Below are 16946 nucleotides of genomic sequence, written 5' to 3' on the forward strand. Positions count from 1 at the left end.
GGCAAATTTTCACAGGAACAGCAAAAGGCACATCCTTCAAACAAAGGCAATCTCTCTGCCAAATTTCAAGTCTTTGCTCCAAAGCACAGAGGCACTAGAGCTTCTCAACAAAAGAGATGTAAGAATTTTTTTTAACACAGGGAAAAATATTTTAACTAAGCTATTTTTCTTAAAACTTTCAAATTCAACCTGAGGCAGAGAACCGACATGGAAAATTTCAGACCAAATAGTTAAGATCTGGCAAAATGATAAGCAACTTTATAAAAAAAAATCTTAATGGAAAGCATTGGGTAACTTTAACTAAAGGCAGCACTAATAGCTCTGCCTATAACGTGAGATTAATCTTCTTTGTGCATATCTAAATGCCCAGAACCACTGTCTGCCACACCCTTGTGAGATATACTTTTTCTCCTGAACAGATTAACCTATTCCAGAACCAGAACTCATAGCCCTGATCAGCTTGAATGGGTCCAACAGCTACAGGTCTCAAAAGTCTAGTTAGGACCCTTCATTCATCATTTTTTCATAGAACCCGTACAATTTTTTTTATTGACTATTACAATCAACCTCTAATGTCAGATTCTGATCTCCTATCTTTTACTCACTTTGCCCTACCTTATTTAATAATGACTGCATATATTAGGTTATATAATTTCAGTAATTAGTAGCTGGTGGGAACAATGTTTTTTCTTTAATTTCTCTTTCAGTGAGAAACCGAACAATTTCTCTTGAATTCTTATTCACTGATGATCCTAATGATTTTTATTATTTCTTCTAAGGGTACTGTTTCGCCTACCATCAGGGTGAAATGCAACATGCAAATTATACTTCCAAAATATCCTATTACCATTTTGTATATAGTACTGTTTTGTGGTACTCACCAGGACATTCTGGATATAAAACAGCCAAAAAATTGCTGAGCCAGAGCCTGAGCTAAGTATCTCCTTGTCATTGGAGTCTCATCTATAATCATTGCACTGTGTAAAAGATTTGTGCTAGATCAAAACAAAAAAAGAACATAAGCACAATCTACAAGAGAAGGAAACACAATCAAAACAAAATACGAGATGTGATACTATAATTTGTGCATCCAACGAAGTGAGTATTCACCCACAAAAGCTCATGCTCCAATATGTCTGTAGTCTATAAGGTGCCACAGGACTCTTTGCTACTATAATTTGGGAATCTTTCACTATTTTGCCATGCAGAACTTAATTTCCATTTTTCTTCTAAATAACCTAAAGATAGACTCTTTAAATAACCTAAAGATCTCCAGCTGTTTTCACATGCATACAATGCTTCTGTCCCAAATGCAGAACTAATGCTAGTTTGCTTTTTATGTATTATCTCGTGAAACTCTATGGATACATGGCACCTTTTTCCAGCTGAAGAAATATAACAAATTGTCAAAAACTTCAGTAAGACAGCTGCACTTTATTTAACACAACCTTAAATGTTTTATGTGACAGCAATTCTGATTACAGAAAGCAAAATGCAGCCTTGCAAATGCTGGGTTTTGTTTTGCTATTTTAAATATAAATGTCTTTGTAAAAAGTAGGAAAATAGAAACTTATGTTAAAAGACAGCAGTATGGACAAAGGCCAATATTTTAAAACTTGGGTGCCTTAAGTCAGGCTATGAAGCCAATATGAGTTGTGGACATTCCACACCTTTGCAAATCAAGCCCTTATTTAAGTGCCTAACTTTAGGCACCCAACTTAGAAAATTTTGGCCCTAATCTTCTCATCACCAGAAAAGGGATGCAGTCTAGGGTTCTCTCTCAGCACAGATTTTTAGACATATGAGTGCTATAAATACTAACCTAAAAATACTCATGGAAGCATAAGCAGCTACTTCAACATATGCTTCGTCTACAAAAACAGTCTTGAAACAGGAGTAAGGGTAGCGACAGGTAAGAATCTCCTCATAGAATTCAAAGACCTCATGAAGGTATGATGTGGTGTGTTTGAGCAATGGGAGAAGCTGTGGTAAACAAAAATGAGTCACCTAAAAAAACCCAAAACAAAATTAATTTAACAGGAAACAACAATATTTAAATATATAAATATCAAATTTTAACATTACATAGAATTTAAAACAAAGAAAAAAAGTCAAAAGAAAAACAGTGTTGTCCCTATGTAAGAGGCCACTGGAATGTAACAGAAACCAACATTTTTACAGTTGTGGTAGCAAGTATCATGGAAGGAAAGGACACAGTGATGCCAATCTTAATTGTGAGAGCTGCAACAGAAAAATAATTTATTTGAAAGGTACTGTATAATGAGTCAAGGTACACAGGTATGCAGTACTAGACTTTTAAAGTTAGCCCATTCACCAGTGTGCACTACAGGTCAACACACAGAGACTATTTTGGACCAGGAGATTGGGAAGCATTACAAAGGATGTCTACCATTCAAAGGCATAACTTTTTTTTTAAAATCCATCAGTGACCTTGTTGAACTGTGTTCACAGGTTGCTGTGCGATTGGTAACGATGGACCTAATTTTTAAGAATTATGACAGGTCTAACACCATTGATTTCTGTGGAGTAACATCAGCCATGAGAGTCTTTGGATCAATGTCATTAGTAGCCGCCAAATCATTAAAACACTGCAGAAATGCCATTTCTGTTTCTTTATAACTGGATTTTTCAGATCACTTCCACTAATTTTTATAATAGATATTATATTTCCCACCAGATTTTTTGAAAAGTTAATTTATTCCTGTGAAAGATACCAGACTGTCAGCACTGGAGACTAAAGTCTTCAGTTTTTCCATAGATCAAATACAGCACAGACATCAGTAGTGTAGGTTTGCCAACAATACCCCCACCATGCTTGAACTCCAACCAAGAGGGACATAGATGGGCCACTTCCTGGGGTGAAAAGGTAGTTTAATTTGCCTGCCTAGTTCATCTTCAGTCTCTCTGAGAATATAGACAAGAGTATAAATTATAATGGCTCATTTTGTGGACATGGACAACACAACAGGCCATCATGAAAGAGACTCTTGCTACCAATTTATTTACATAAGCCACTGAACTATGTGGTAACAACTTGTAGTCACTATGAGCACTGGCTTGTATTTAAACCTATTGGAAAAGGTATCCTTTTACTAATTCCAACTAATCTAGTTCCCTGACTTCTACCTAGAGTTTTATTTCAGAGATACCTTTATAAATCCTGGTAGTGTTTTGTAACACTAGATCAGTATCATCCCATAATTGTACTAGCAGTATGCTAATCATCTATCTTTCTTGGACTGATACTTGCTGGATCTAGCTATAGGCACGAAAATGAAATAAAGTTATCAGTTCTCTAAAAGGAGAGTCCTCTGAAGATTATTACCTCATGCATGTATGGATCAACAAGGATTTCAAAGGGTCCTATGGCCAGAGAGATGTTAGAAGCTGCAGTTGGAATAGTCAGCATGTAATGAAAGGTCTTCTTTCTCATATCATGGGTATATATTGTTTCCACCAAATCTCCATTTGAAACAGCCACCATTGCAGCATCTACTGTATATTCTAGTTTCCATGTGCACAGTTCAGAGTATGAATCAACACAAGGAAACCAAAATCTAGGAAAAAGATTAGGATGTTAAAAAAGAAAAGAATAAGAAAACACTACATACTTTTCTTTTTTATTATAAGTTTTTCTGCTCCAATTCCAGGCTATATATATTCCTAAATACTTTGGTACTTGGTATGCAGGCAACCCCACTCTATAGCTCTCACTATGCACCAACTTCACACAAATCTGCCAGCAGTGGAAGTTTCTTTGCTACTGTTTCCCATTAAATTATGCCATGCAGACTTTAGAAATCTCCAGTGGTTCATTTTGTGCCAGACTCTGTTGAATTCACTCCAAACAGAAGTTTGAGATTAAACAACTGACATTTTCCACAAGAAACTAAATTAGAAAACCGTGGAATTATTACTACAAGTATTTCCAATATGCTGAGATTCTGTAAAATACTCAAGATCCGTTATGCAATATAACATTTGAGGATTAAGATTCTTACCTTGTAGAATTTTGATATCCACAAGAAAAGACATGGGCCCCTCTTTCTGCCATGCTACCTTCTACATTAGGCACCACAAAATGAAGGCCTCCCTTTGGCTGGTCCAGAGAAAAATTTATGTGCACCTTTAGGACTTTTAACTCTACAGCAGTAAGAAAGCAACCATGTGTTTAGTGTGTGTATGAAAGCAATTCATATAACATTTATTTTACAGGAAACATTCACAGGGCTCAATCTTGCAAGGTACTGTGTGCCCTCAACTCTCATTAACTTCAGGGGAAGTGGAGAACATTTAGCAACTCACACAACTGGGCCATTTAAAGCTTAAATATTGTAATGTACCATTAAGCTATCAAACTATCTTCTATATTAAAAAATTTATATTAATGAAAACCTTCACTTGTGATTCCTTTTCACCTTCCAATGCCCCAACACTAAAACATCTTTACCAGGGCTTTGGAGCTGTGCTCCGGCTCCGCTCCAGCTCCAGGCAAAAACCTGCAGCTCCACTGCTCCAGAGCTGCTCCGCGCTCCAGCTCCGGGCTCCGCTCCAAAGCCCTGATCTTTACACTTGCACTGTAACTTCTGATCTGTTTTCCCAGCTTGCTGAAAATGTTTTCCACAAAAATTACATGTAATATCCACAGGGCCCCTTTCTCATTTGCACTGTATTTCTTAAAATATCCTACTACAGTTAGAACTTTGTAGGCAACTGCTAAGTGTCTTTGCTTTTGTTTAGTTTCCCAGAATCTTGTGTGTGAACTTATTGCTATCCTTCTTTACATGAAGACTGACTGCTCAGAAATGAAGTTCAACTGATTTATCCACTAGATTCCACCACAGTCTTAATATATCTGTGGCAATTAAGCTTCAAAGTGACACCATCAACTTAAAAATACTATCTGTAAACATTTTTTCCAAAATTCTGGTAAGTAACACCTAAAACAGTATAACTAAAATGGAGGAATTAAAATATTTCTCTAATTAAGTTTTGTGCATTTGATAGCAATGCATGCACAGTTTTCAATGTTAGTATGGATCTTTCACACATTAACAGGAAAACGTGGTTGTAAAATCACAAAAATTGATAGGACAACTCATTGGAAGTGCAGAACCTTAAACTATCTTACATATTTAACAGAACTGATTTCAAATTAACAATTGTGTCTTGAAATACTTTACATTTATATGGCATCTTTTATGCAAAGATTGAATAATGCTTTATAAATATTATACCTAAAAAAACAGCTGTGGGGCAGGCAAACAATATAACTATCTTAAAGGAGGATGAAATGAGACACAGAGAAATTAAATGACCTGCTCATAGCCACATCAAATTAGTGGCAGACATGGAGCGCTTGAAAACGTGGTGCTTGAGAGCACTAACCACCCAGTCCCTGGTTAAAACACCCTCACAGAGTAGACTGTCTGCAAGCAAAAACTTATACATTTGATTGATTGCCTGAGTTTGGCACATTTTTACTACCTTATTCACCTTGCTTAGATAACTAGGATTAAATGTGATCCATATTAGAAAACAAAATAGACAGTTAAGGCTGCATCAGGAAACATCCCATCCACCAAGAATCCTAAAAACATGGATATATGAAGGTAAAGAGGAAGACTAGTGCATTTCACTGCACCTTCCCATTGCCTAGAACAAAATTTCTCAAACTGGGGTCTGCAGACCACAAGGGTACTCCATGGAGTTCATGGGCCCCACTGATCAACTCAACTCCTTCCCCTCCCTCCCACATGGGGAACAGCTGTTCCAAAGCACCCAGGAAGTGCTGGGAAGGAAGAGGAGGATCAGGGATGGGGCACTCTCGGGGGAGGGAGCAAAAAGAGGTGGGGAAGAGGAGGGGCAGGTGTGGAGCAGGGATGGGACCTTGGGGGAAGGGCTGGAGTGGGTGCGGTGCCTGGGTGGGTGCGGCGCTGAGCAGGAGCCTGGGGGGGGGGTCTGTGAAAATTTGTAAATCAAAATGGGGGTCCTCGGGTTGCTAAAGTTTGAGAACCACTGGCCTAGAACGTTGTCATTAGTGCACTCCGACACTCCATAAGGTTTCATTTCCATTTCCAACAGATACCACAAAGGATTATGTAACCCAACTTGATGAAACATCCACTGTGAGCAACATCTTAGTTGGAGTATATTATTGACAGTGTTGTAGGCAATATGAAAATGAATGCACAAATCTTTACATGTTCAGTAGTTATTCCCTGACTGCTTCCTGGAGTGGGGTGTGTAGCTTTAATCAATAAATAATAATGCTAATAAATTGCATAGTAGTTTAAACAGCAGTTACAGGGGAACTAATTCATTACTCTAGGGGTGTGTGTTCTTAAATACAGGTTTCTGTCATTTCCTGAATCCTTCATTCAGAAAGAAAATCCATTCAGCATTCCACTGGTAAGATAAATATTGTACAGCAATAGTTTTCTGGTAAAGAACGAGCGCTATAACTATTTCAAAACAGTGTCTTATCAACTGGGTGACATGGCAGCCTAAAACCTGCACAAAATATTAGCAAACTATCCCACATAACAGAAAAGGAGAGAAAGAAAAATATTGTGAAATGGGGTTTCCCTTCATGACAATGTGAATGTCTAAACTTTGTAATAGATACAATAGTGCTAGGAACTTTATGAATGTATATAAATATTAATTCTATTAAGGCTAGTTGAAGGTATTTTTAGGACAGATTTAGTTATCTAAACCTGAGAAATGAGATGTTTGGGATGGAGCTAGTACTATTTTAGTTTTTGTGGGTATAGTTGAAATGTATTGTACACATAGTTGCTCTCAAATTGCCAAAAACAGTGAGCTGAAATGAAAAGCTGCTACTGGTACCATGTATAACATACTTCTCCCCAATATACTACTAGTAAACACAATAAGTGCCAACTATTAAAGGACACCATCATTGCAGAAGCTTAATCTAGGAAAGACTGATGTAAATACATCCCAGAAAATATAAATTAACTGTTATACTGATGCTCTTTTGATTCTATGTGAAAATAGTTAATTGTCCCAGCACAGTTATTCCAGTCTACACATAAATCTACATTTCTCCTTCACAATATGTATCAGACCACCCACACACAAAAATAAAATAAAATAAAATCAAACCTCCCACAATGTGACAGAAATGTAACTTTAAAAATAGATGAAGATATGAAAATACACATATCCTTACCAAAATATGCCTAATTGGCTCCCATATACCTTGATTTAGTTTACAAAAATAATTTTAACATGCAAGATATTTGGCTTTCACCAACAGACTTAAAAAATAAAACTCACTAGAGAGGGGTAACTGAACCATTTTCTTAACTATCATAAGGAAAGCTCGAAGCCATGAGTCAGAATGACCTTTCAAATTATCCTTGTGAAAAGGGATAGCTTCAGAAGACTGACATTGACAGGTAAAGCATTACCCCCAAAGCCTGTGAATTTAAGGCAAAAGGTCTATTTTTAAAAGAAGCTCTTGTGAGTGATGTGTGGTCCATATCCACAAAAGTAGAGGTAGAAAGAGAGAGAGAATATGATTCTAATGCCTGGTGTTTAGGGCATCCACCTGGGAGGTGGGAGACCCAGGTACTAGTCCCCCTGCCCCCGTGATTATTTATCCAAAGCAGAACAGCTTTAACAGAACATCTCATAGCTCAGCGGTTAGAGCACTCGCCTGAGGTGTATGGGAGACCCTTGTTCAAATCCTCTATCACCTCAGGCAGAGGGGAGAATTCAACCTGGGTCTTCCACATCCCAGGTGAGTTTCTAACCACTGGGCTAAAAGTTATAAAGGTGGGCATCGCCACCATCTCTTCCTCCTCTTCCTTTCATTTTGCATTAAGCAAGGCAGGTGCTTAACTCAGTCTCAGGAAAAAAAAAACAGCTTAGGCACCTAAATTCATAGATTCCAAGGCCAGAAGGGATCATTCTGATCATCTTGTCTGACCTCCTGTATAACATGGGCCATAGAACTTCCCCAAAATAATTCCTAGAGCAGATCTTTTAGAAAAACATCCCATCTGGATTTAAAAATGGTCAGTGATGAAGAATCCACTGCAATCCTGGGTAATTGTTCCAATGGTTAATTACCCTCCCTATTAAAAATGCATGCCTTATTTCCAGTTTCAATTTGTCTAGCTTCAGCTTCCAGCCATTGGATTGTGTTAGACCTTTTTCTGCTAGACTGAAGACCCCATTATTAAATATTTGTTCCCCAAGTAGATACTTACAGACCCTAATCAAGTCATCCCTTAACCTTCTCTTTGTTAAGCTAAATAGATCGAACACTTTAATTCTATCAACAGAAGGCATGTTTACTAATCTTTAGTAATCTCTTACTAATTCTTATGGGTCTTCTCTGAATTGTCACCAATTTATCAACACCCTTCTTAAATCGCAGGCACCAGGAGTGGGCACAGTAGTCCAGCTGCAGTTGCACCAGTGCCAAATACAGAGATAAAATAATCTTATTCCTATTCCAGATTCCCCCGTTTATGCATCCCAGGATCACATTAGCTCTTTTGGCCACAGCATCACATTGGAAGCTCATGTTCAGCTGATTATCCATCACAAGCCCCAAATCTTTCCCAGAGTCACTGTTTCCCAGGATAGTCTCCCATCCTTTAAGCATGGCCTACAGTCTTTTTTCCTAGATGTACACGTTTACTTTTAGCCATATTAAGATGCATTTTGTTTGCTTGTGCCCAGTTTACCAAGTGATCCAGATCACTCAATCAATGACCTCTCCTCTTCATTATCTACCACTCCCTCAATTTTTGTGTCGTCTGCAAATTTTCTCAGTGATGATTTTACATTTTCTTCCAGGTCATTGATAAAAATATTAAATAGCGCAGGGCCAAGAATTGATCCCTGCGAGAGCCTACTGGAAACATACCCACTCAATGATTCCCCATTTACAATTATATTTTGAGACCTATTAGGTAGCCAGTTTTTAATCCATTTAATATAAGTCATGTTAATTTTATATCATTCTAGTCTTTTAATCAAAATGTCATGAGGTACCAAGCTCTTCAGAAGTCTAATAAAGATAACAGTGTTGACATAATATACTTAACCAACTTGTAATCTCATAAATAAAATATCAAGTTAGGTTGACGGGATCTATTTTACAGAAACCCATGTACATTTGCATTAATTATATTACCCTCCTTTAATTCTTTATTAGTCGAGTCCTATGTCAGCTGCTCCATTATCTTGCCTGGGATGGATGTCAGGCTGACAGACCTATGATTACCTGGGTCATTCCTTTTACCCTTTTTTAAATTGGAACAAAATTAGATTTCTTCCAGTCTTCTGGAACTTCCCCAGTGCTCCAAGACGTATTGAAAACCAACATTAACAGTCCAGTGAGCTCCTCAGCTAGCTCTTTTAAAACACATGGACCTGCTGATTTAAAAATGTCTAACTTTAGTGGCTTCTCTAACATTTTCTAGAGATGAGGGTGGAATGGAAAGAGTGTTATCATCACCATATGATGAGACTGTATTATGTTTTTTCCGCATATACAGAAGAAAAATATGTATTGAACAGTTCTGCCTTTTCCACATTATTATTGATAATTATTAATTATAATTATTAATTGTAATTAATAATTATTGATAATCCTACCATTTCCATCTAGTAGTGGGCCAATAGCACTGTCAAGATTCTTTTTGTTCCTAATATATTTGAAAAACTCCTTTTTGTTGTCCTTATCCCTGATGGCCATAGATTTCTCCTTGTGTCCTTTTTGTTTCCCTTATCAATTTTTTAAAAATTGCTAATTTCTTATTTATATTCCCTAATATCAACTTCCCCTTTCCTTCCTTTGTTACACTTTAAAAAAAACAAAAAAAGCCTAAGCCATCTGACATCAGTAGAGGGGTTCCTGGTTGTGAATTGCAAGCAGATACGTATCTCCCCTGTAGCCCATACTAAGTTGCCCAACTCCATGAGGGGACAGCATCTCCCGCTAGCTTAAGAGGCTCCCTGCCTAGCATGCTAGCTTTTGTGAATCCCATTCTCAGGCAGCTTTCTCTTCCCATTCATTGTAGAGGCTAACTCAGGCTCTGCAGATCGCACTGTTGCTCCAGTTATTAGTTAGGTGTTGTGGCACTGAGCGCTGCAACATCGAAGTCTCTTTGTGGACCTCGGCTTTTTATTCTTTCCAAAAAAGTGTTGGGGGGGGGTTGTGGGGAAGGGGAAAGAATAATTGTAATTAAATCTATAGAATTTAATATATTATTTATGTTTACTTAAATCTAATGTCTTTCAATACAAAATGCCCTGGCTATCAAATCTGCAGTACCTTAATTTAAGTATCAATATGGTCTCTACACTTTACCATCAACGTGTTTCCACAGCTCCGAAGGAACCTTAATGCAGAGTTCTCCATTTCCAGCATCTGGGTCTACAGCACTGACTGCAGCAGCATAAGCATTGGAAAAATAGTTGAGATTTCTCCTACAAGAAAGTAAAACCCATTTCAACTCTTAAAATGCACATTCAAATATGGTATCAGCGCAACTTTTAAGGTTATGCTCTCTGATTGCTTTGGCTCTTGTTATAGTAGTGATTTATATCATTCTTGATATGATTAGCATTAAACAGAGAAATTTAGACATAACAAATTGAGAAGTATCGAATAACAATACTGCTTCTTGGAAAAATCAGGCATAAACATTTACTAACAAGTATGCAAAACACAGAAACAAAAAATGTCTATTTTAAAAGAAAAATTGAACATATATTAAAATAATCTAGCAACCCACTTACTGGCATAAGTAAATATCTAAGGTCAATATGTTGAACCATGTCGAAAGTATGTTTTTAAGGCCAGGACTTTCAAAAGCAGGAACCTACAGTTAGGCTCCAAACTAATATTTAGGCATCTAAATAAGTCACATATTTTTCAAACTGCTTAAACACTTAACTGTTCCCAGTGACTGTAATGAGAGTTACAGGGTGCTCAGCATTTTGAAAATAAATTCACTCAATATTAAATATTACTAAATATTGTGGTAGAAATCTAATTTCAGGTACCATTTTGGAAAATCTTGGCCTAAATGTATACAGTGCTCTCAGAAATCTAATCTCACCAACAGGGAGGAATTGGTTGCAAATCTGAAGGTGGAAGGAAATTTGGGTGAAAGTGATCATGATAGATTTTGTGGATCTAAGGAAAGGAAGGCGTAAGAGCAGCAAAATAAGGACAATGGACTTTAAAAAAGCAGACATTAAACTCCAAACTGCTACGTAAGCTCCCATGGGAAGAAAATCTAAGGGAAAAAACTGTTCAAGAGAGCTGAGCTTCTCAAGGAAACAATATTAAAGGCACAACTGAAATCTATCCCAATGAGAAGGAAAGGTAGGTAGAGGCCAATATGGCTCCATCAAGAGCTCTTTAATGATCTGAAAATTAAAAAGAAATCCTACAAAAAGTGGAAACATGAACAAATTGCTAAAAAGGAGTAAAAAATAATAGCACAAGCACGTAGAGACAATCTCAGAAAGGCTAAATCACAAAATGAGTTACATGTGGCATAAGACATAAGGCAATAGGAAAAGGTTCTTTAAATACATTAGGAGCAAGAGAAAGAAAGGATAATGTAGGTCAGTGGATCTCAATCTTTCCAGACCTTTCAGGAGTCTGATATGTCTCACATAAAAACCTACTTGCTTACAAAACCAGACATAAAAGTACAAAAGTGTCACAGCACACTATTACTGAAAAATTGCTTACTTTCTCATTTTGTCTGTATGAAATTTTAGTTTGTACTGACTTTGCTAGTGCTTTTTATGTAGCTTGTTGTAAAAATAGGCCTATATCTAGATGAGCTGATGTATCCCCTGGAAGATCTCTGCCTACCTCCAGGGATACACGTACCCCTGGTTGAGAACACTGGTGTAGGTCTCCTACTTAGCAGGGAAGGAGAGCTAATAACTGATGACATCAAGAAAGCTGAGGTGTTTAACATCTATTTTGCTTCAGACTTCACTAAAAATTAGCACAATTACTATTAACAACAAGGAGAAGGAACTCAAGACAAAACAGGGAAAGAACAGGTTAAAGAACATTAATTAGATGTATTCAAGTCTGCACGGCCTGATGAAATTCATTCTTGGGTACTTAAGGAACTAGCTGAAGCAACATCGGTATCTTTGAGAATTCATGGTGGTCGGGTGAGGTCCCGGAGGACTGGAGAAGGGCAAACATAGTACCAATTTTTTAAAAAGGGAACAAAAAGGATCTTGGGAATTATAGATCAGTCAGCCTAACTTTAATATCTGGAAAGATACTTGAACAAATTATTAAACAATCAATTTGTAAGCATTTAGAAGATTAAAAATAGAATATCAGGAATAGCCAGCATGGATTTGTCAAGAACAAATCATGCCAAACCAACCTTATTTCCTTCTTTGACAGGGTTACTGGTTTAGTGGATGGGGGAAAGCAGTAGACATGATATATCTTGATTTTAGTAAGGCTTTTGACATAGTCCAACATGACAGTCTCATAGCTAACTAGAGAAATGTGGTTTAGATTAAATTATTATATGGATGTTGTTAAGTGCTGAAAGCTGGAATGTCGTTGCTGTGATAACACTGTCCAGGTGCTGCTTTGAGCTGTTACAGCTGCTCAGTGTTTCTCTCTCTGGAACACCAATGTTATTAACACAAGCATAGAATGCAGCTTGTTAATTCAACAGACCTCAATGTTATTCACAAAGAACGACCACCGGAATGGTTTGGTGATTAAGGCAATTGGCCAGGTTTACTGCCCTTAAGGCACAGTACTAGTGTCGCAGCTCCATGGTTACAGGTACATTAACACGAGTGCCCAGTAGCAAGGAACAGTTCAGTCAGCAGCCGGAATTTCTGTTGTCCCCTTGGCTGCACAAAGGGTTAAGGCAAAGAACCCCAAAATTTATAGATTAAGAAAAACAACTTACATACCACCTCATGTGTTTCATGACATCTGCTTGTTACTTCCTTCTGTATCATGCTCAGGTGTCTTGGGCAAAACATCTTCTTATTTAGTATTAGGTGAGGATCTTCCTGAGCTAATATTTTGGAATGTGTTTTCACACATACCCAATATCTGTTGCTTCTTAGGAATGCCTGTGTTTTAGCAATGCCAGCAATACTTTTGCCAAGGTCATATATTGGGCAATGAACTTGTAAACATCTACTTTAATACATGGCCTAACTTTGGTTCACAGCCTCTGGTTCAGACCTCAAATCTTACACCAGGCCCAGTGCTCCAGGTTCTCTCTTGCTCCTACAGTGGGTGCAAAAGTGGCTGAAAGAACCTAATCAAAGAGTAGTTATCAATGGTTCACTGTCAAACTGGGAGGACTTTTCTAGTGGGAACCAACAATGTTTTCATTAATGACTTGGATAATGGACTGGAGAGTATGTGTATAAAATATGTGGATGACAACAAGCAGGGAGGGGTTGCAAGCACTTTGGATCACAGAATTAGAACTCAAATCAACCTTGACAAATTGGACAATTGGTCTGAAATCAAGATGAAATTCAATAAAGACAAGTGCAAAGTACTTCACGTAGGATGGAAGGAAAAATCAAATGCGCAACTACGAAATGTAAAATAACCGGTAGTGCGGTATTACTGCTGAAAAGGATCTAGGGGTTACAGTGGATCACAAATTGAATATGAGTCAATGATTGTGATGCAATTGCAAAAAAGGCTAACTGTGTTTTAATTTAATTTTAATTTAGTTTATTGGTTTTTTTAAATAAATTGAGATATACCTATCTCATAGAACTGGAAGGGACCCTGAAGGGTCATCGAGTCCAGCCCCTTGCCTTCACTAGCAGGACCAAGTACTGATTTTGCCCCAGATCCCTAAGTGGCCCCCTCAAGGATTGAACTCACAACCCTGGGTTTAGCAGGCCAAACCACTGAGCTATCCCTCCCCCAGTGTTTCTCAAACTGGGGTCGCTGCTTGTGTAGGGAAAGCCCCTGGCAGGCCGGGTCAGTTTGTTTACCTGCTGTGTCCACAGGTCCGGCCAATTGCGGCTCCCACTGGCCGTGGTTCGCCGCTGTAGGCCAATGGGAGCTGCTGGAAGCGGTGGCCAGTAAGTCCCTCAACCCGCTCCGCTTCCAGCAGCTCCCCTTGGCCTGGAGCAGCGAACCGCAGCCAGTTGGAGCCGTGATCGGCCGGACCTGCAGACAGGGAAGGTAAACAAACCAGCCCGGCCAGGGGCTTTCCCTACACAAGCAGCAACCCCAGTTTGAGAAACACTGGGCTAACATCATTCTTGGGTGTATTAACTCGAGTGTCATATGTAAGACACAGCAGATAACTGCCCCTGTCATAAACATACAGTTAAGGGTTAATTCCTCTTTCATCTGTAAAGGGTTAAGAAGCTCACATAACGTAGCTGACACCTGACCAAAAGGACCAATAAGGGGACAAGATACTTCAAAAATGTGGAAGGGAGGAAAAGTCTTTTGGCTGTGCTGTGTGTGCGCTTTTGCCAGAGACAGAGAAAGGAGGAGCCATCCCACTCCCATAGGGTAGTGAGTATTTAGAGAAGGAATGTATTAGATTACTTTTATTTTCTTGTTTGTGAGTTCTTTTGTAACTAAGAGGGAGGATAAATTTGGGTTCTTTAAAGTAACTTTAAAGTTTTGCCCAGAGGGAAACCCTCTGTGTTTTGAATCTGACTGTCTGTGAGATTATCTTTCATTCTAATCTTACAGAGGTACTCCTTTTACCTTTTTTCTTTAATTACAATTCTTCTTTTAAGAACTGATTCATTTTTCATTGTTTTAAGATCCAAGGGTTTGGATCTGTGTTCACCAGGACTAAGTGGTGAGAGGATTATTCTCAAGCCTGCCAAGGAAAGGGGGGTTAGGGACTTGGGAGATATTTGGGGAAAGGCAGAGTTCCAAGTGAATCCCCCTAAATATTTGGTCAACGCTTAGTGGTGGCAGCGTACTGGTAAAAATAAGCTTAGGGTTTTTTTCATGCGGGTCCCCACATCTGTACCCTAAAGTTCAGAGTGGGGAGGGAATCTTGACAGCCACTCTCTTATTAGCACTAGTGAGGCCTCAGCTGGAATACTGTGGCCAATTCTGGGTGCCACACTTTAAGGAAAGACGTGGACAAATTAGCAAGAGTCCATAGAAGAGCAACAAAAATGATAAAAGGTTTAGAAAATGTGACCTATCAGGAAAGGTTAAAAAAAAATGGGCATGGTTAGCCTTGAGAAAAGGAGCCTGAGGGGGGAACCTGATAACAATTTTCAAGTATGTTAAGGACTGTTGTGATCAGGACAACAATCAACTGTTTTCCATGTTCACTGAAGACAGGACAAGATGTATAGGCTTAACCTGCAGCAATGGAGATTTAGGTTAGCTAATAAGAAAATCTTTAACTCTAAAGGTAATCAATCTCTGGAATAGACTTCCAAGGGAGGTCATGGAATCCCCATCATTGGGAGGCATTTAAGAACAGGTTGGACAAAACAACAATAAGGGATGGTCTATTTGGTTCTGCCTCAGCACAGTGGGCTGGACTTGATGACTTCTCAAGGTCCCTTCCAGCCCTACATTTCTGAGAATGAAACAGGTTTTTAATTTGGTACACCTCTACCCCGATATAATGCTATCCTCAGGAGCCAAAAAATCTTACCGCGTTGTAGGTGAAACTATGTTATATCAAACTTGCTTTGATCCGCCGGAGTATGCAGCGCCCTTCCCCTCCCCGGAGCACTGCTTTACCACATTATATCCGAATTCGTGTTATATCGAGGTAGAGGTGTAGTCCTTTTCTCTGCTTTGGTTGCTGGATACAAATTGTTATATTTCTATGCTTTTGACACCACATACTGTATTGAAGGTTGGAGCTCTGGCTTTAACTCACAAAAGCATAGAAAATCATAGTTAAGAATCAGTTCTCCAGTAGTACTTAGCTGTAACTATCCCAACATTAACACTATCCCATCTGCATCCTGTTGCCCATAAATACTGGAATTTTTATGGTCAAGTTTGAGAGTTTTCATGATTTTGTGGTTTCACATACCTGTAAAAAAATATTTTAGAAGAATGCTAAACTCTGAAGATCAAGAACACTTTTCCAGTGTAAATCTTCTACAGATTTATTTTTTTTTAATCTTGCTTGTTGAAGATTGGGTGTGCAACATCACACCATAAAGTATATTTTAAATTATTCATCACCTTTCATCTCAAAAGTATCTAAAGCATTTAAAAGCTCACTGCCAATGAAATCCAGTCATTGGGGGGACGGAGGGCTGCAGCCAGGCAGAAAGCCAGTTCATAATGTGTTGCACAACAGTGGGCACATGAATAGTTTTGACCATAGATATCAAAGCAAACTCCGACTCTAGTAAGAGGGACGTGAAATCTAAAGTCCACACAAAGTAGACATGACCTCATTTAAAATCATTACTTTCTTTTCATCTGAACCCAATCTCTATCCACCATCCAGAGTAAACTACAAACTGCATTAAACTCAATTTACTGTATCTTACTTGGAAGGAAGAAGGGCTAAGGATCATCCAGGTGTCAAACTTGATGCTTACTCAGCCTTCCCTACCTGTGCCTTGGCTAAAAAAATAAACTAAGGTATACTGAGAACAGTATCAGCAGTAGGACTGAGAACATTAGGAACAGTAAACTAGACTAGTTTGCTTGAAATCTTCTCATCATAGAACATTAGAAGAAAACGCGAGCATCTGATTACAGAAACTCCAAAATCCCATGTGTTAACATGATCAATTTTTCTGTATTGTAGTTGAAGTGCTTTTAAAAGGTAGGATTCCCACAAAGGATCGGTCACACGAATGGTACCAGTGAGTTCAATTGGACTATTCACATGTATAAAGTTACTCAAATGCTTAAGTCTTTGCAGGACTTGGGG

At 38.4% G+C, this 16946-nt stretch overlaps 1 protein-coding gene across 7 annotated transcripts in view; it reads right to left on the reverse strand.

The window, feature by feature from the left end:
- TAF2 (TATA-box binding protein associated factor 2) overlaps positions 1-16946 on the reverse strand; it is a 103826-nt gene that overhangs the window by 73056 nt on the left and 13824 nt on the right. For 6 of the 7 annotated variants that reach the window (XM_039521548.1, XM_039521551.1, XM_039521547.1 and 3 more), the window contains exons 4-8: positions 10379-10497; positions 4023-4164; positions 3347-3578; positions 1823-2007; positions 882-995 (exon numbers count right to left, since the gene is read on the reverse strand). In XM_039521548.1, the coding sequence (XP_039377482.1) occupies positions 882-995; positions 1823-2007; positions 3347-3578; positions 4023-4164; positions 10379-10497 (792 nt within the window). Of the gene's footprint in view, positions 1-881; positions 996-1822; positions 2008-3346; positions 3579-4022; positions 4165-10342; positions 10498-16946 lie in introns of those variants that run through there. The other variant, XM_039521553.1, reaches the window with a different exon arrangement.

The sequence above is a fragment of the Mauremys reevesii genome, linkage group 2 (assembly GCF_016161935.1).
Source record: "Mauremys reevesii isolate NIE-2019 linkage group 2, ASM1616193v1, whole genome shotgun sequence".
NCBI lineage: Eukaryota > Metazoa > Chordata > Testudines > Geoemydidae > Mauremys > Mauremys reevesii.